The sequence below is a fragment of the Pecten maximus genome, chromosome 3 (genome assembly GCF_902652985.1).
Source record: "Pecten maximus chromosome 3, xPecMax1.1, whole genome shotgun sequence".
Lineage (NCBI taxonomy): Eukaryota > Metazoa > Mollusca > Bivalvia > Pectinida > Pectinidae > Pecten > Pecten maximus.
In genome coordinates this window covers 37,824,599-37,844,953 of record NC_047017.1, presented here as the reverse complement: position 1 = coordinate 37,844,953, position 20,355 = coordinate 37,824,599, and the positions used below count along the sequence as shown (strand labels likewise).

Sequence of the window (20,355 nt, the reverse complement as noted above, 5' to 3'; positions counted from 1 at the left end):
GGACAGTCTGTAAACAGTATCCCTGGACAGTCTGTAAACAGTATCCCTGGACAGTCTGTGAACAGTATCCCTGGACAGTCTGTGTAAAGTATCCCTGGACAGTCTGTACAGTATCCCTGGACAGTCTGTGTACAGTATCCCTGGACAGTCTGTGTACAGTATCCCTGGACAGTCTGTGTACAGTATCCCTGGACAGTCTGTGTACAGTATCCCTGGACAGTCTGTGTACAGTATCCCTGGACAGTCTGTAAACAGTATCCCTGGACAGTCTGTGTACAGTATCCCTGGACAGTCTGTGAACAGTATCCCTGGACAGTCTGTGAACAGTATCCCTGGACAGTCTGTGTACAGTATCCCTGGACAGTCTGTGTACAGTATCCCTGGACAGTCTGTAAACAGTATCCCTGGACAGTCTGTGTAACAGTATCCCTGGACAGTCGTGTAACAGTATCCCTGGACAGTCTGTGTAACAGTATCCCTGACAGTCTGTGTACAGTATCCCTGGACAGTCTGTGAACAGTATCCCTGGACAGTCTGGTGTAAGTATCGCCGGGACAGTTCTGAAACAGTATCCCTGGACAGTCTGTGTACAGTATCCCTGGACAGACTGTAAACAGTATCCCTGGACAGTCTGTGTACAGTATCCCTGGACAGTCTGTGAACAGTATCCCTGGACAGTCTGTGTACAGTATCCCTGGACAGTCTGTAAACAGTATCCCTGGACAGTCTGTAAACAGTATCCCTGGGCAGTCTGTAAACAGTATCCCTGGACAGTCTGTGAACAATATCCCTGGACAGTCTGTGTACAGTATCCCTGGACAGTCTGTAAACAGTATCCCTGGACAGTCTGAAAACAGTATCCCTGGGCAGTCTGTAAACAGTATCCCTGGACAGTCTGTGAACAATATCCCTGGACAGTTTGTGTACAGTATCCCTGGACAGTCTGTAAACAGTATCCTTAGACAGTCTGTGAACAGTATCCCTAGACTAGACAGGTTTTTGAGAAATATGTGTATGCCTTACCACAACACTGAGGGATCACTAGCACTTCTACTGAGATGGTAAGATATGGCGACCAGCAGCGCGGAGAAGATAGAGAAGACAACATTCTGTGACAGGTCCTTGTCATCACAAGCATGTTGTCCTGTTCCAGCTCCGACCTGTAATACATTGTATCATGTGTCAGTACCATAACAAAGTAGAAACTCTAAGAATGTCTAAAGACTTAAGTAATGCCTTACTGAAATCAACAAAAAAAAACATAGTTAGGCCCTATTTGAATTAAGAAATATTTAAAACCATCAATGTCATACTGTATATGACCTAAAAAGGGCACCTGCCCTATAAGGGCGCCCCTACCTTTTTTCCTCCAAGAAAAAAATCTTTGACTGAGTGTCAAAATGGTGTTCAAAAGAAATAATTCATGTGGAATGATTGGCTACTTTATGTGTTCAATTTTCTTCAGCAAATTAAGTCACTGGAACACAAGTTTTCACCACATCTTGTCTACTGAAGTATTCCTACAGATGTCAGTGCAAAGTGCACTTGAAACTAAACACACATACAAATAATAACTTACCATCTTTATTTGAAGATAAACTAAACACACATACAAATAATAACTTACCATCTTTATTTGAAGATAAAGTAAAAGACTTAATTCATGTTGTTAACAAACTGTTGTTCTGAACACAAAGCTAGTAAAAGACATTGCAAATCAGTTATTAGGTCATAGAAAACGATGTCTGATATGATCTGGGAAATCACCTGTGTCTATAAAAAGAACACCAAAGAGTTCCATTTGAACATAAATGGTGGAACACACATTCTCTGGTCTAAAGAACAACTGGCATGGTTTACAAGTTTATAGGAATATTCAAGTGATGTTTAAGCTTAATATATGATAATGAATAGATATCTTCATCTGGAGTATTTTGATGACTGAATATTTTACCGTTTCAACAGCTTTGGGTATTCTGCTATAAGGTATAGTCTGTTTCATAAAACTTAAGAATAACGAATCTTAATAAGGGTGCACCCACTGTCAATTACCCACGCCCTGCGCCCTTATTAGGTCATATACGGTATGTTTAATTCTATGAATAATTTAACTCTTTATCTTAAATTCCTGACCAAACTACATTTTACGCTACTTACTCCAATGGCAAGGAAGCAAGCCCCATACAGAAAGGTGACCGCTAATACACTCCGCACCACACAGTACACTGATGCTCCCAAACTCACAGTAGCTGTAACAGAATATACAACAGTACACTGATGTCCCCAAACTCACAGTAGCTGTAACAGATTATACAATTTCAATGTTCTTCTCACTATATATATCGCTTGAGACAAAATTTCACAGCAGCTGTAGCATGATGCACATTTTCAAAACAGATTATCTAAAATGAAATTCTCAAAGCTTAAGAGTTATACAAATATTAATCTGTTTAACAAATCATTTAATACCCACTGATGCGATAAAATGAAGATTTTTTATAATCATCAATGAAAAAAGTTATTTTCGTATTTAAGATTTAAAACTGTGTTATATCCCATATATTTTCAATAACAAAATAATTTGGCAAACTACAGTGCCCCAGCGAATGTGAAATTTTATGACAAGAATGGAGATAAAGCCGAGCAGTAACTGTCTGGCTGTCTACCATTATATTGATGTAGGAAACTTGCTACACCATAAGGCCATCGTAGGATCTGAGCAGTAACTATCTGGCTGTCTACCATTATATTGATGTAGGAAACTTGCTACACCATAAGGCCATCGTAGGATCTGAGCAGTAACTATCTGGCTGTCTACCATTATATTGATGTAGGAAACTTGCTACATCATAAGGCCATCATAGGATCTGAGCAGTAACTAACTGGCTGTCTATTATATTGATGTAGGAAACTTGCTACATCATAAGGCCATCGTAGGATCTGAGCAGTAACTAACTGGCTGTCTATTATATTGATGCAGGAAATTGGCAACATTGTGAGACCATGATAGCAGCTAAAACGGGAGGATGAAATTTCCCCCTTTTTTTGGAACAGCATGTTAATAACAATGGAGTATTTTACATTTTTCACATTTATTTATTTTTAATTTTAAGTTTTAGCATGAAAAATACCGATTTGTAATTTAAAAATCAAACAGAACTGAAGTGGGACTAAAGTGAGACTTACCATTACCACCAAACACATGCATGTCAATCTGCTCCAACAGGTACATCATAAAGGTGTTTACTTGTGGTAGGAGGCCCAGTGTGAATATAAGTGGAAAACACAGGATAAACACTGCAACACACAATGTACATTAGTTACATCTTAATCTCTACCTGTTCCAGATAGGTAGTATCTCAAAATATCACACATTCTTAGTAAACAAAAAATAATTTACATTGTAATTTGACAAACTGGTTTCAGTGTTTAACAGCCATTGATTTTATAGATGAAAAGAAAATAAACAAATTATTTCTTTTGGTCCTATTTAATTTTTTTTTACATTGTAAAACGAAATGGATAAGATGTGTTACACTATGCCTGATTACTAGATTCTGTCCAATGTTTTATTGCAATTGGCTTATCTTACAGCTGCACTTACACCGAAATTCTTACAATATATTTTTAGAATTCCCCCCTATCCCAATATCAACACTGACAGAATATGTTACATTCAGAGCATTATGGCTAAAATTGCTAATATCTTCTTTCCTTCCACCTCACATAAATTAGCCTGTCATACGAAGCAAACATTTAGATGATGCTATGTTGCTTCAAGAATGTTCTAAGCACTAAAGCTATAGCAATACCTTATAGCAAATATCAGGGAATATCTATATTTAGATCAATAAGGTACTATTTGACTTCACTGTAAATATACAGACTTGACACTGAATTCATGCTAATAGGTAACCAAATCACTTGGCTCCCATATAGGTTTAATGCAGTATGTATTAAGCAATTTCTATTACAATTAGCATAAATTACTGTTCAATACCTTTATGTATAGACTAATAGCTACTCACTTTGAAGAAAGTCTCTGGCAAAAATGAGACAGGACGCAACAGTGAATGGCACTCCATAAACATAGGTTGGTGTGGTGGGCACGAATCTCCGGCCATGGTCCAGTAACAGCATAAGGCCACAGCACACACAAAAGTAAAATGGACGGCTGAACACCACAATACGGTTGTATCCCTGTAACAACAGTGACAAATTCATCATACTATATAAACACGTTTATTTATTGTTGTTCTCACTATCATGTCCATTTCATGTTACTTCATTACTTAATAAGGGTATGGAAAGACAGCCATCTTGTTTTCAAAACAGACTTCAAAATATCACACTAAGTCAGAGCTAAACGTAGATAATTTGTGTTGAATGTATTATTAACTGAAACTCCAAGTTCTCAGGCTGCAACATATCTGTATTGTTGTCGATGATGTTTCCAACGTTATAAAAAACATTAATAAGAGGTGAAACAATCTTTTAAAGACAAACACAACAGATTTAAATATTGCTGTGAATGGTGTTCATACAATGTAACTGACAAATAAAAACTTACATGCATGGGTGATGCTGCATCAGGCTGGACACTCTGAAATGATGATAAATGTATGTTGGTTAAGATACTACTGCTACACTGTAGAGATTTATAGTACCATTTCTTGTTCTCAACATGTGAATCGGGGTACTCAACACTTACTAGAAATAAAACTCATACAATCACAGTTATATTTCCTTTGGTACATTAAAATACAATGGTAAGAGCAGGGAAGATACTATTGAATACTAAAAACTGTTAATAACAGTTACCTTTACTAGTGTCAGAATATTGACAACTGTTAATAACACTTACCTTTACTAGTGTCAGAATATTGACAACTGTTAATAACACCTTTACTAGTGAATATTGACAACTGTTAATAACACTTACCTTTACTAGTGTCAGAATATTGACAACTGTTAATAACACCTTTACTAGTGAATATTGACAACTGTTAATAACAGATACCTTTACTAGTGAATGCTGACAACTGTTAATAACACTTACCTTTACTAGTGTCAGAATTTTGACAACTGTTTATAACACTTACCTTTACTAGTGAATATTGACAACTGTTTATAACACTTACCTTTAATAGTGAATATTGACAACTGTTAATAACACTTACCTTTACTAGTGAATATTGACAACTGTTAATAACAGATACCTTTACTAGTGTCAGAATATTGACAACTGTTAATAACACCTTTACTAGTGAATATTGACAACTGTTAATAACACCTTTACTAGTGAATATTGACAACTGTTTATAACACTTACCTTTACTAGTGAATATTGACAACTGTTAATAACACTTACCTTTACTAGTGAATATTGACAACTGTTAATAACAGATACTGAATGCTGACAACTGTTAATAACACTTACCTTTACTAGTGTCAGAATATTGACAACTGTTAATAACACCTTTACTAGTGAATATTGACAACTGTTTATAACACATACCTTTACTAATGAATGCTGACAACTGTTAATAACAGATACCTTTACTAGTGAATATTGACAACTATTATAAATAACAGATACCTTTACTAGTGAATAATGACAACTATTTATAACACTTACCTTTACTAGTGAATATTGACAACTATTTATAACACTTACCTTTACTAGTGAATATTGACAACTGGCGATAATAAAACAGAAGAGGAACACAAAGAAGTCGTGGTAGAAGTTACTGCTGAGGACAAGGGCTCCTAGGGCAGCCACAGCCATGGATATTATCACAGCTACAAAGTTCTCTATAATTGTTAAATTCCTGTTGAGACACAATAAGAGAGCACAAGTTCAACATTTTGACAGAGTAAAACTTGCTAGTCAACATTTTTAAGATATAAAATCCACAGTGAAAATTCCTTATCATAACCAGGTATTTGTTTTTAAATAGCAAGTTAAACAATTTCAAGTTTTATAGAATTCTGATGTTGATTACAAAACATATTTAAACATATTGTAGCTTAAAGCTGACAGTGTAAGTTAAAAAGCATGCAATTGAGATTAAAAAAAAATAATACATGTACAGATTTCCAAAAATCGTTTCCGAGACATCCCCCAATTATGGTTGTGTCGTATCTAAGGACGGGCAGACATTTTTGTTTTTTGTAATGCGTAGATACGAGCCGCTATAAAAGCGCGTGCGTTCATTGAGACAAGTATCAGTCTATCGATACACGCGCATAGCGACACATCTCTCCATTATACATAGTATACGTTCTCAATACAAACGCAAATGAGTTTTTGTTCACATTACGGAACTTGAATATGGAATTTGAAGAGGTAACTTTATAAATATACATATATATTTTATTTTACAATAAAAGAAAGAAAAGAAAGTATTGACAACACAAACTATTTGGGCCCCAACAAAACATGTACCTAATGAAATTATAAACAGAGTAAATATGAGTAAATTCCTACCTGAGTCTTTCCAGTGGGATATGCAGCAAGAACAACTTTACAACTGTTACATCATTATATCCATAGTTTCCATCGAAATATTTTCCGTGTCTTCGTACAAATGTATTATTTGTGCACGTGCCATAACGCAATTAAAACGTGATAAAACCGCACAACAGCCCTAGTGTAGTGTAGACAATAGGAAAACATCCGAGGAGTGCTAGTGTAGGATACGAGTAAAAATCGGAACTCCTCGGACTGTTTACTTGTTATGAAAATGGCTGCACCCACGAAAAACACATGAGAAGATGGATAGAGTATTTGGGATTAATTCGTTATGCATTTTCAAGCATTTATTTGGAGACTTTATTTTCAACAAGATTTGAAAGATAATTGAGAGACACTGACCATCTTTCTGCTCAAGTTACAGGTAAGTGCTTCTGTTTGGTGTCGTGCGCGAATACAGTTGTAGGTCACGTGGTGTACAGATATAGTGTAGAAGATACAGGTGTGTCACCGTGAACACCTGAGGTTAGAGTGAATGCGAGTGTGACGAAGCACGATCTTTTTATAGCAGCGGCGGCTTGGTTGTATCCACGCATAACAAAAAAGAAAAATGTCTGCCCGTCCTTAGATACGACACTACCATAACTGGGGATTGTCTCGGAAACGATTTTTGGAAATCTGTACAGGAATTTTTTTTTTTTTTAATTTCAATTGGATGCTTTTTAACTTGCACTGTCAGCTTTAATGTAGGAATATACCAAAACGGGAATAATTATATCCTTCAAGTTTTACCTTCAAAAAATGAAAATGTTATTATTATTTTAAAAAAAATATATGTTTTACACTTTCTGAATAGCTAAAACAGTGTCACGTGATTCCCGATAAAAAGTCATATTAACCGACCATGCAAAAAAAGCTGTTAAAAAAAATGCTGGTTACCTGGGTGTTTCTAAATATATTTCAAGTTTTACATTAAAATTTAAATGAAAATGTTATATAAGTATTCGAGTGAATCTGAGGCTGATGTAGTTAGAACTTATTGAAAATGTATAACCACTCACCTATCTAATAAAGCTAACAGTGCCAGTCTATCAAAATGCACCTTACTGTATTTCGACAGAAATGGCATGAGCTTGAATTTGTAGAAGGGTTTGGGTTTTCCATCGTGAGATGCCGAGTCTTGGAGATCAGAGTCTGATGAGCTTCCTGTTTGACAGCCTGAGGGAATACGTGCACGGCGGTTGTGTAGTCCCATATGAGACTCCACCAGGCCGGGAAGGTTGACAAAGTTGATGACAACCTGTCCATTGGAGTCCAACAGACTGGGTTCATCCTTATTAGTCTCTGCCTTTGGTGAGTCTAATATCACAGTAGAATCAGAGCCACTCAGGCTCCAACTGCAAAACCAACAAATCCTTTACAGTGATAAAGTATAATTTTCAAAATTTAAAAAAGGAACATTCTGATAAACGGAATAATTAATGAGTTATATCAACAACTGATACATCTGGACAATAATAGAATAAAGATGATGACTACTTATAAACTGCATCTGGTTTGAGTCAGAAATCTATGTAAATTGTTCAGGATTTAAACTATACCCAGTAGTTTCATTCCATTAATTCAAATATTAAGGATAATTACCCTAGAAAATTCTGCTGACAATCAATTCATTTTCCAACATTCAAAGGAATCCTGATAATAGGAGTTGGGAAGGACATATAGGGGCCATTCAGAATTTGTATGTGCCTATGGCCCATGGAAATTTGAAAATCTTACATAGAAAAAAAGCAAATGGCCAATAGGATTTTTTATAACAATGGTAAATGGCCCATATCTAGACTCAGCCTTTCCAGTCCCTGCAATAAACAAAATATACTTACCTCTTTTCTGACCACGGTACTGTGGCGTCAACGGTCTCCGTAGTGTTCAAGGCCACACCACTACTGTTTTCCCCAAATGTATATGACAACCAGTTACCTATAAAACAGAAGTTAAATTAGTTAGATCTATTCCTAGGCAAGTAATAACCCATATATATTACATATATATCAGGTATTTTTTGAATGTATGTATCTGTTGGGAATTTAGCGATCCCATCAAGTGGTTGTCTGTAAAAGTTACTTCCCTTCTTATATAGGCATCAACAAATGTATTTAAGATAAAATATAAGCACCTTGTGACAGACTAAAATGTAAGTTGACTTTGTGACAATGTGAAAAATATCAAAATTTGTCTCTGGCAACTTTGAAAGCGATTGGAGCTAATGAATATGCAAAAGTACGATCATCAGACTGAAAATTATCAAGACTTCATAATTAATTTAAATGATGGAAATTGCAAAGTATTGATGTTAGGATATTATGGATTTTTGAAAATCATCTGAAACATTGAAATTTCAAAAACATGAAATAGTGAAAAATGTATGTTGTACATTTTCATGATTTTTGCAGTAAAAAAAATTGCAGCATGCACAAATACAGATATATGGTACATGTACTGTGACCTGCATTTCCTTTCTAAGTGGCTCTGACACTAGTCTTGCAAAATGTTGCTCATGCCATCATTTGGATTTGGTCAATTATGCATGCTGATATTGCATCACTAACCCTTCTTAAAACTAATTTAAGGGATATTGTTATAGTATTGGGAGATATACCGATGTGGAGTACAGTCAGCATTATATGATCCTTAAATCGGAGATAATTGTAAAAAGCTATAATAAAATGCAATTAAACAAGAGGCCAAGAGGGCCTGAATCACTCACCTGGCTATATAAGTGATTATGGTAAAAAAAAAAATATGAGGAATACTGTTTTTCCTGGCTTAGGATCTGCCATTAAATACTGTATGTGTGCTTTAAAGTTTTGTACAAAGGCATGATATACTAGTCTTAAGCTCAACCGATCGAGCTAAAGAGAAGATCTCCCTATATCGATGTGAACATGTGCCTTCATATAATGATGACAGAGACAAGATATGGAAGAAGAGTTTCAGTAGTGGATGTGTTGCTCCATTGCTTAGTTCCAGTCAAGAAGTTGTTTATAGAAATATAGCCCAATTGCTCCCTTTTGGCCCTGCCCTACAGCCCCCTTTGGGGCTAACCCCACCATTGTAGCTTTTTGAATCCCCACCACTTACAGACGCTTCCAGTCAAATTAGGTTTGTTCTAATCAGTAAATAAGAAGCCGTTTTTATTAAATGAAATTGTTGATGGACAAATTGAGTATGACATAAGCTCACCTTGGTCAAGGTGAGCTAAAAACAAATCAAAAAGTGATAATAGAAATATATATACAGTGGAACTTCGTTAACTCGAAGTCGACGGGACCACAAAAAAACTTCGAGTTATCCGAGTGTTCGAATTAAGCGAGTTATCGTTTTTGGTGAAAAGTTTGGTCAATATTTGTCAACATTATATAATCATTATAACTTTGCTCTGTCGCTCATCAGTTTAGTGTGAAGACTGGTCAATACATGTAAATATATATGTAATGTTTCGTTATGTCACTTGTAATTTGGTGTAGATATACAGTCGATATACAGTCACGATAAAGTTTCTTTCACTTAGTCACTTCAATAACAATCTGATGTGCAAGTCATGTTTGCAAAAGGTAAACGATAAAACGGAATTCGACAAAATAACAAGTTATTAATGTAAAAACAAATAACCGTTTAAGTTTAACACAGATTGCATACAAAACGTAACAGAACCATAACCTTTTATTGGACATATATAAAATACTGTTTGTTCGGCCTACTTACTTTTTATTGATAACCACGCCATTTCCATGTGTATTAGCACCGGAAGTTGGGCTGCGCATGTGCGTATAAAATGTTACTGTAACTGAGTTGGCGTTTTATCCGATTTAATAGACAGCACTGACCGTTACAGTTGTACTCTGAACACCTCGGCAGTAATTACGCTATTGTTTCAGCAGTTTAAAGATTTAATAGGCGCCGGTGACTGTGTCATTTCTACACCTGTAAAAACATCAGCCGGGTAGATCTACCGGTGTGTCAGAGATTAGTTCCGCTTGAGCGAACGGGTAGATGAGTTGTTGACTATCGTGTGTACTGATATCGGCGACCGCCTTGGGAAATTACCTGATGTAAGTAAAGCAGTACTTTTTATCACCAAGACTTGTTGTTATAAGATTCAACCGACAATTTCTTTTATGAATTTATGAAACACTTATAATAGCATGTAGGTTAGTAGTGCCAATATGTTCAGTATTACAAACAGAATTTAGATCTAGCTCTTAAAAAATGTCGGCGTTTGCCACCGATCGACGAAAATTATACTTCGAGTTATTCGAACATTTCAAGTAGGATTTTTATTGTTGGGACCAAATTTTTACTTCGTATTATCCGAGTTTTTCGAGTTATCCGAATTCGAATTTTCCGAGTTTTTTTTACTAAGATAAAGAGAGAATTCGGCCGGGACCGGCGAGGTACTTCGAGTTAAGCGGGGTATTCGAGTTATCCGAGTTCGAGTTAACGAAGTTCCACTGTATATGCTTGCTATAAAATAAATGAAACATTAGAAATGACTAGCCGCTTCCTTCCAGACAATATAGCATTCCACATTCACATGTGCAAACATTTTTTGCTAATTAGCAGTTCTAGATCTGTAAGTTAAATAAAAAAAAATTCACTCCTCAAGTAAGACAAGTCTGCCTTTGGATGACTACTTAAAAGATCTTTATGGGTATCTCACCTTGGTCATCCTTGAACCAGTGTACAGCACCCTCTGTTGTGTCATCATGAGAGGTGGCCATGTGGACATTTTGGCTGCCACTTGATTCTGATAAATGGGGAGGTGTGTTGTGGCGATGGCGATTTTTTGACTTGGTGCGATCCACCCTGCGTCTCTTCACACTGTCATAGAAACACATGTACTGGTTCGTAAAGTAAAATCATTATTGCAACTGCTTGATTGACAGTAATAGTGGCTTGACCCCATAGAAGAGACAGGTGTTACAGTTTGTTTTAAATACTACAAACTACATTGTTTTAAATACTACTAACAGTGTATACTAAAACAACTCAAAATGGATAAATTTGCATATACAGTCCAGTATTATGATATTTTACATTATCTCTTTCTGTACTGACTGTGAACACTCAAAAATAAAATAATAAATGCAAAGATATCAGGAGTCCACAAAGGTATTATACTCACTGTAACTGTACCTCAAAAGTAGATGAGCATATGACCCCTGACTTACTTGCAACTACAAGGTCAGCATTGACCTTAGAATCAACAAACAGATGGGCTACTGGTAAAACACAGTGATTACCCTTAGGGACAGGTGGCCTAAGACTTACTTGTGACTATGTGAGACAGTGATTACCCTGAGGGACAGGTGGCCTAAGACTTACTTGTGACTATGAGAACCAGTGATTACCCTGAGGGACAGGCAGGCTAAGACTTACTTTCGCCCACTACGAGAGCCAGTAGAAATCTGGCTGGTGAGAGGTAGGAGAGCAGAAACTTCAGTTGGTGTGCCAGACTTGGATGAGTGAGCCTCTTGATCCTCAGTAAGCGGTGGCGGGGCATTAGGTGTGGTATGTGGGTCATGTTTGTCCTTGTCTAAAACATTTCATCAGTGACATTTCATATTACATGTATTATAAATTCATGATTAAAAGTTTGCAATCACTTATATTTGATGAATAAGAAAAACATTTCATCAATGTAAATGATCTTTTGATAAGAATTATGAAGTGTTTCTTATTATGAAATAAACATTACAAGTCCATTGTTTATTCTATTGTTGTCCCTGTAAGACCTCATTCCTACCTTGTTTGTGTCTCTCCCCGCTAAGACTATCTGTGCCTCTACTGCCTCTTCTCTCTATCAACAAAAACACATAATTTCAGCAAAATGAAATATAAAGTCACGTCTTCATAGATTTAAAAAAACTACTCTACAGACTAGTAATAATGAAACCAAATACATTTAATTTTATTAAAACACCTGACACAATTGAAATCTATACAGTGTGGAGATAATCAGTAAAATATTCAAACCTCACCTGTAGCCTGGGTAATAACAACATTTATCAGTTTCTTGATTTGTTCAGGATTGTCGGATGATTCACTCAAGATCTCTAAAATCTTGCGGCGGAAATCTTCTGGATCAGAGAGTTCCCCTGATGAAGGAGTAGCTGCACTAGGTATAGGTTCATCTGTGGACAAGAAACACATACTTAAAAACAATCATAATCATGTACACAACAGCATTACCATGTACAGGTAACTCAGGGATGTCACCAGTAGACCTCCTGAGAGTATGTTTTTGAGTCCCCAAAATCAGATTGGATTTTTGGGATTGAAGTAATTGTATATTAGACATATGTTTTGACCCTTCAGATTTCTCAGCTGTAGTGATTTGATTTCTGATATTGCTAAATTTATGTAAAAATCAAGGGTCAACTGGATGCCCTGTAAATGTATAGTTAACCAGTTTATAGTCAGCCATACCTGTGTGTACTCTAAGCCTAGTACAGCTTTGTTTTGTTGTTGTGAGGCAGCCGGTAGTCATTCCAAAAGTATTATTTGTGTAAATGTATACACATGCACTAAAGGAGTGCAAGATGTAAACATCACATATTCCAAGAAGAAACTTGGAAACAATCTCCCTATCAAGATATCCCAGTATTACTCTGTCTTTACATAACAGTATTGTATTGATATCATTTGTATCTGTATTCATATACCTTTAAATTAAACTGGGATCATCTATAGTCAAGATAAAGAGATTGAACCGTGTAAGGTTAAACATCTTCATCAGTATATTCAATTTCGCTAACCTGTGGGTGGTAGTTGTGGTGCTGGAAGAGCTGGAAGTGGGCGGGTTGGATACTTTTTTGGGATAGCACCCTGCCTTCTCATAGCCTCGAGTTCATCTGGACTAGGAGTAGATGGGGTAGTGATGATCCCATTATCAGGGAGGGGTGTGTAGTTGATTGGCAAATCAGGGCTTGTAGTCTCCACCGTAGTGGTGTCTCCATCATTTGTCATTGTACTGGATGAGTCGGACCACATCTTCTCATCATAATGAGGACTCTCCCCTGTAATTGTAAGTACATTTGTTAAAACAAAAACAAAACAGAAATTGTAAATGTCCAGTAGACAAAATATTCATAAATGTTCTGCTTTACTAGTATCTCTCCAGACAAGCAGCAAATACAACTACATAATATTTTTTAATTACAAGATATAACAAAACTTTCAGGTGTGGTGATTAAAATACCCTCTATTCAATCCTAAACAAAAGCGTGTTTAAAAAAACATGCACACAGGAAAATTCAACTTATCTAATTTTAGAACCTATTCAACCTACATTATCAAATATTACATGACACATGACTCCATATATATTAATTTCCTGATTTTTCTTTGGTGTGGAGTTATTCTTTGAAAATGACTTACGGCCGTCAGAACTAAGCGAGTCACTATCAGTACTGAAGAGCCAGTCCAGACCAACTGTGCTGCTTTGCTGAGATGGTGCTGCCTCCTGTTGGTGATTAGAAGTATTGTCAGAGTTACCTCCTTGTAAAAAACGTGCAATTCTTGAAGTCAATGATAAGTCTCTAGGTTTTGAATTGACTCCTGACCCTACTTCACTTCCATTAACAAAGCTGGTTGGAACAGACTCCAGATCTCCGACACTACAGGGTCTGTCTTTGGATCGTTTTGGGCGGCGTGGTTTACCAGCAGTAAAACTACGTTCCAATTTGTTTTCCCTAATGCCCAGCCTGTCAACTGAGGCAGCACATGGACGGGGCCTCCTGCTAGAGAGGACATTTGTTTCAGTAAGCTTCCTTTCAGAAAGCAATTCAGTACTTTTGGATATGTGTGGGGAAGATGGCACTGGATCTTTGCCAATTTTATCAACACTGTTCATCTCATCATCATCAGTTTCCTCTCCTTTTTCATTTACAGTCTCATTGCTTGCTTGTTCACTTTCTTCTGATTGTTTTCTTGCAATAAGTTTCAGCATTATTTCAGCTTCCAAAGATGTTGCAGACTCCATGGGTGGCCTTGAACGTACCCTTGATCTGGAGGAGTTGACAGATTCATCAACTGATGCACTGCGATGACACTTAATATTGGGCCTGTTTTTGTCCATTTTGTGTATAATGCGTGCCTCCTCAGATTCCATAGACAATGAACAGGGTGTATATTGTCTAGATCCTGTGTCCTGTTCCACGTCCACCACAGCACAACCATCTCCTGGCCGTTTAGACCGCCTCACTCTCTTCAGGATATTTTGATCACTGTGAGGCCTAATGAGGCCTGTCTCAGAATGTTGCTCTTGTACGGTCTGCATTGAGAATCTTTGATGAGGAGGAAGTGACGATCTCACACTGACTTTGATGTTGGGGTCATGTATTGGAGGGATTGGCCTAGTGGTGCTCTCCAAAGAGCTTTTTGTCCTTCTGACAGCTTTGCGGCGCCTACGTATCCAAGATCCAGCATCAGGTGACAGGTCAGAATCAGTATCCTCACGGAGCTTGAGTCCCAATATCTCTCCTTGCTCTACCTCACCATCAGATTCCTGTGGGTTCACCTCTACATCTGCAGTTGTTGTTATCTGATTGGCAGAGTTAGTGGTGTTCTGACTTGTTGTGGTTGAATTTTTCTCATTATCTCCTTCAGCACCTGAAACACAATGTTTATAAAGTTCAAATACAGAAATCCAACAGCCTTAATTCAATTACAATTCACAGACTTATTCATTTTCTGTGTGATTTCTTGTTATCAAATTTAGAAAGAAATAAATTGTTAGCAAACAGATGTTGATTTTTACAGTACCTGTAAGACTTAACGGTTCCTGAACTTCCAGTTTGGATTTTTTCTGTTTTTCTCGTTGATCAGTCTCTGGCTGTGTGTCCATCCCATCTGCTTCAAGCTCAGCCAGGGGAGCCTGTCCATTGGTTTTCCTCTTTTCTATTTCATAAATGTAAAATATAATTGTTAAAGTTCACATCACAGAAACTGAATACTTTAAAAGGCTGAAATCTACGAAAAAATTGTAACAATTTATCTAAATCATCTTCTTCCAGTTGACAATATTTACATGTATATAATGTAAGATAAATGAAAGTGTACCAAACCACTATAAGGTAACATACTACTTTCCTTCACTTGCAGTGCTAAATGTATTTTTACTGTTCTAATTGGTCTTTGCGAAAGACTAAACTACAGCATTACATATGGTATTTAACTCAAGGAAAAACAGGAATGAAATATTTTCAGAAACGTGTTTTGTGTCAATTTTGCATACCTGATCTATCTGACCGTCTCCGTGTCAGTTCCTGTTCTACTGACACCAATCCTCTGTTGTTGTTCTCCTCGTCATTGTGACTAGCTCCTGGCTTTACAGATAGTGGACGGCCAATCGGACGTAACTCTATTTCATCCTGACCACGTCCACCTGATTTGCTAGGACTAAATCAGGAAAAATCTAGTTAATTTTCTGGACAATTTTATACAGGTATAGCTTCATTTTAATTTTAGATCATATATGTAAAAATCAATATTGTCAAGATTTTATTATCTTCAAATTGATCTGATGGTTGGAGAAAAAATCACTTCAACAACATTAAACATTTTTCTGTTTCCATTCTATTACTTTCAACACAGCATTTTAACCTGACCTTGAATTCTTGACTCCTATAATAGGTTATTTTATTAAAATCTAAGTTATAGAACAACACAATACAATCTTACCCTAGTTCAATGGTCTTGCTGTCCTTATCACTGTTGTCCTTCTTGTCTGTCTCCTCTTTCCCCTCTGTCAACTCGGTAGTGTCGTACATATAGTGGAGACGGTAGTTTACGCATTTCAGGATAGCAAACACCAGTCCCACTACAAGGCAGTACAGCCCCCATAATAGCACAGAAGAGACAAGGGTCTGAAAAATAATATGTATATCTCAAAGTTAATGGTATGTGAGGACAGACAGGTTCGATTCACCTGCATTATTTTTACCTGTCTGACCCTTGTTAATATGTTCTCATACAGATCTATTTTTATCATATAAACAAGTTTTCCTGCAAAATATCACAAGTGATGAGCGTCTGTTGAAAATACCATGCTTTTTTAGTTTTGTGTTGAGCTTTGTTTGTTTCATCCTGCTTCTTCAGACTTGTGTATGACAATTGCAAGTACTGTATTTAATTTTTATTGTCTTTTATATTACACAACTTTCTTTGCTAAAGTGTGCACATTTTTACTGCTTTTTGTATTTTATGTTAAAACTACTGTTAGGCCATTACAATATATATGTATATATTGAACTTGTTTGCCTGCATGAAGCTTTTTATCGAATAACTCATTAACATTTACCCATTCTCTATTTCACATGATGTTTTGTATTCTAAAAGTGTAAAGGAATTGGTCAAGAAAACAAAAATTATATCAACTTATATTAATCACTCTTGTTGGCCTGGGTGGAAGCATGTGAGGGGTCTTACTGTGTGAGGAAAGTGGAGAGAAAACCCATATGGTTAGACATGTGACCCCAAACCTTTTCATGGCCGATTGGAAAATCAAACTCCAGCCACCTAGGTCAATCAAGATACATCTAACAGGGATATTTCCATGCACCATTGTATGATCTAAACACGTATTAAGTTTGATTTTTTCTAATCATTTTGTAAGTTTGTTCTTTTCTCATCATTTTTTCCAATTAATTCTTGGTTGTGTTCTTTCTTTAAATGCCTTCTTAGGAGAATATTAATGTCTTAGGCCTATTTGGATTCCCTTACCTGTTCTGGTAAAGACTAAAGACATCTGTAAGTAGTATGTAACATCTACACTATATATATTATATGTGTAAAAGTAGAGAATATAAGGATACTTTAGTAGCCCAGACTTGCTGCAATTTCCCTTTAGCCAAGTGGTAGGATGTTTGCCTTGAGAGCTGGAGGTCACTAGTTCGACCCCAGTGCAGACAGGGTATTTTTCATTACACCTTCCGATTACAGATTTGATGCCGTTGACTACAGGCACTCCAAGTGAAAGCTAAAGGAAATTTAAAGGCTTCCTTGGAGCTAAAGAACCTGGGTTGTGGTTATCTCCGGGGGCAAAGACTTGTTGATTAAAGGAGTAGTGTAAAAGTAGAGAATATAAGATCATCTTACTAGCTCAGACTACTGAGAATTTCCCTTTAGCCTATAACTAGTGGTAGGATGTTTGCCTTGAGAATGAGAGGTCGCCTAGTTCCAGCTCTTCTTCAGATAGTTAAAGGTTTCTGGCTATTGTTTGGTTCTGACGCCAACCAACCTTTAGCAACCAAACCCTATTTGACACTATGCAAGTTCCGCTCTGATTTCAAGGTGGAAAGAAAGAGACAATAATCTCAGTATTTATAAGTCTCAACTTTACAGTTTAGGTATAATATCATATTTAAAAAGTCCAATCACTAATTCACACCAAGTTAGTAATACTTTGACACAAAACACTTTGCTACATCATTCTACCACTTCATGTAACCTATTTTGAACATGGCAGCACTGATTCAGTGCTCCAGATAGCTTGCGTGAATGCGTATTTAGGCACAATTCTTCGCAAATAATGCAAGCGAAATAGTATACTCCAATTTTTGGCAGATAAGAATTCATGTGACAGAGACGCTTGTCGGGTAAGCATGTAAATGTTTAGATGATCATGAATAGTAACAAAAAATGACAACAACCACTGTGGTTATCAGTTTTTGCACTTTTCGCAGATAGGAATCCAGTCTGAAAAGGAGTCAATACATATATCAAAGAAATAAGTTATAGGTAAGAGCAATCACTGAACTGATCTAAGCATGAAATTATTGATTCCCAGACCTAATTATAATGTATTCCCAAAAAAGGACAAAGCATTAGGTCCATTAGACCTGAAGTTATCTGGAGCACAAGTACTGTGATTGTTAAAAATATGGAATGTTTCTCTCCGTGTTATCCTCTAACACTCTTGGTAGTAGTTTGAGCCCCAGCACCGGTAGGGTATTTTTCATATTACTCCATATATATTATACCTCATGTAAAAATAAAGATACTCTATACGGTATATTTGTACAATATATCAAGACACCTATATAACCAATGATAGATCTAGATGATTGTCCCGAGTACTGTACAATTTTGATGGGACTCACAGAATTTCTAGAAATACTAGGCCTATATCACTGTGGGACTCATATGCATTGTTTTTAGCAATGCAGATGAAAAGGACTCGTGAAAATAAATTGTTGATTCTTGTTTTGTTGATGAAATGCAAGTGAAAATCTGGTGTAATATTCCCCATTAGTTTTTATAAATATTTTTTGAAGTAAACTTCAGTTATACGTATTATAAAACGTAGTAACAGATTACTTGTATATGCAATTGATGAATCATACAGGAATGATTATGACAGAATGAAAGTAGGAAGTTAACCTATATATGCTTGTCATGATACGTCAAATAATACACGTAAATGTCCAATATAAACAGCAGTTACACACAAACACATCGACATACATGAACTTTAAGATGGGTCATGTTTAAATCACTTACAAGATGGAGGATCAGCGGGGCAACGAGCAGGGCCATCCATAGATACAGATGGAAAGTGTTGGAGAAGATGTTTTGATGTGGATCGTAGAACCAGCCTCCGCTCAACGATGCCCATATCCCCTGCCGAAGGATATCGATAATGTGAGAACCCATATCTTAAAGATAAAGGGTTGATGTTATATTTGTGGCACACTTCAAGTCATTTTTTGGCTTTCTACTCTTTCATTATACATGATTATTCGATTGTCTCCGGTATACTAGTCTCGTTGGAAGCCATTTTTCATTTACGTCTCGTCAAGATCTCGTTTGGAACGGTACTTCGTATTTGATCGATTTTTAGCGTGTGAAAGGCGGGAATTTATAAATGTTTTTAAAGTGACACGTGGTTGATCTAGTAGTCAACCCCAGCATCAGTATCGGAGAGACGTACAATTGCCATTTCATAAGTAGAAATATCGAATTCTTCTTTAGGTTTAAGGGGGCTCCGTCGGTACTGATTATTATTACATAACGCAGAGTAGTGAAGAAAGGGTTATTTACAGTGATTGTGTTTTAGTTTTTTTTGTGCAGGGTGCAGATAAAATGTTAAAAATACAGGAATATGTTTTAGTGTGTGATGAGGGCTTCAGGGGCTTATAATGTATGTTGAAGTCCTCTAGTTTTGTAAATTGTACAGCTGACACAGGATTGGAAAGTTTTATATCTTTAAGAATTCTAGCACTAAACAGGCCGATGCGTCCTCGGCTAACGACGAGTATACCTGTTATTTTGGCCGCTAGGTGAAACATGTCATTTTTGTGTGAGGCGTCGTTTTAATATTTATTCACTTTTTTTTTTTACATTTATCAAACATGTTTTATGATGTCAAAGAATTAAGTTATATCTACTAGTTTTCGATAACATTAATTGCTTAGGTGCCTCGATCTTTACTATATGTTCATTATTTTTATATTAAAAAGTTTCTGAATGTAACCCTTTTTGGCATTATACAACAAGACGATATAATTTTCTAGGGAAATCCGGAATGAAATGATACACCACGACATTCATCTCGTTTCGATTTAAGAATGCCGATAGCCAACCTCGTCTTCGGTTGGTCTAAACTCAAATTACTGTTATCATTTCGCATATTTAACAGACAAGTGATGTAAATGTTGCTATAAACTCTATCTTCAAGATTTTGAACAATCCGAAGGTCTCTGATGTTTTACCGGCCTTTTAAAAGTCTGACTAGCCCATATACGATATTTTTCTATAACTTATATTTTACAAAAATATTTCAAGCAATACCATCAATTCATCGTTTAGAAATATTT

The 20,355-nt window shown here is 36.4% G+C and overlaps 1 protein-coding gene across 1 annotated transcript in view; it reads right to left on the bottom strand.

Annotated features, from left to right (window-relative positions):
- The window catches only part of LOC117324094 (pecanex-like protein 1), a 41,277-nt gene extending 21,961 nt beyond the window's left edge, over positions 1–19,316 (bottom strand). The window contains exons 1-18 of the mRNA XM_033879747.1: positions 19,040–19,316; positions 16,220–16,404; positions 15,774–15,937; positions 15,302–15,436; positions 13,916–15,148; positions 13,294–13,554; positions 12,517–12,669; positions 12,282–12,335; positions 11,915–12,071; positions 11,196–11,356; positions 8,359–8,455; positions 7,537–7,872; positions 5,678–5,831; positions 4,571–4,603; positions 4,029–4,200; positions 3,187–3,297; positions 2,158–2,249; positions 1,024–1,160 (exon numbers count right to left, since the gene is read on the bottom strand). Of these exons, the coding sequence (XP_033735638.1) occupies positions 1,024–1,160; positions 2,158–2,249; positions 3,187–3,297; positions 4,029–4,200; positions 4,571–4,603; positions 5,678–5,831; positions 7,537–7,872; positions 8,359–8,455; positions 11,196–11,356; positions 11,915–12,071; positions 12,282–12,335; positions 12,517–12,669; positions 13,294–13,554; positions 13,916–15,148; positions 15,302–15,436; positions 15,774–15,937; positions 16,220–16,404; positions 19,040–19,192 (3,788 nt within the window). The 5' untranslated portion in view covers positions 19,193–19,316. The remainder of the gene's footprint in view (positions 1–1,023; positions 1,161–2,157; positions 2,250–3,186; positions 3,298–4,028; positions 4,201–4,570; positions 4,604–5,677; positions 5,832–7,536; positions 7,873–8,358; positions 8,456–11,195; positions 11,357–11,914; positions 12,072–12,281; positions 12,336–12,516; positions 12,670–13,293; positions 13,555–13,915; positions 15,149–15,301; positions 15,437–15,773; positions 15,938–16,219; positions 16,405–19,039) is intronic.
- Positions 19,317–20,355: the final 1,039 nt, after the last annotated feature.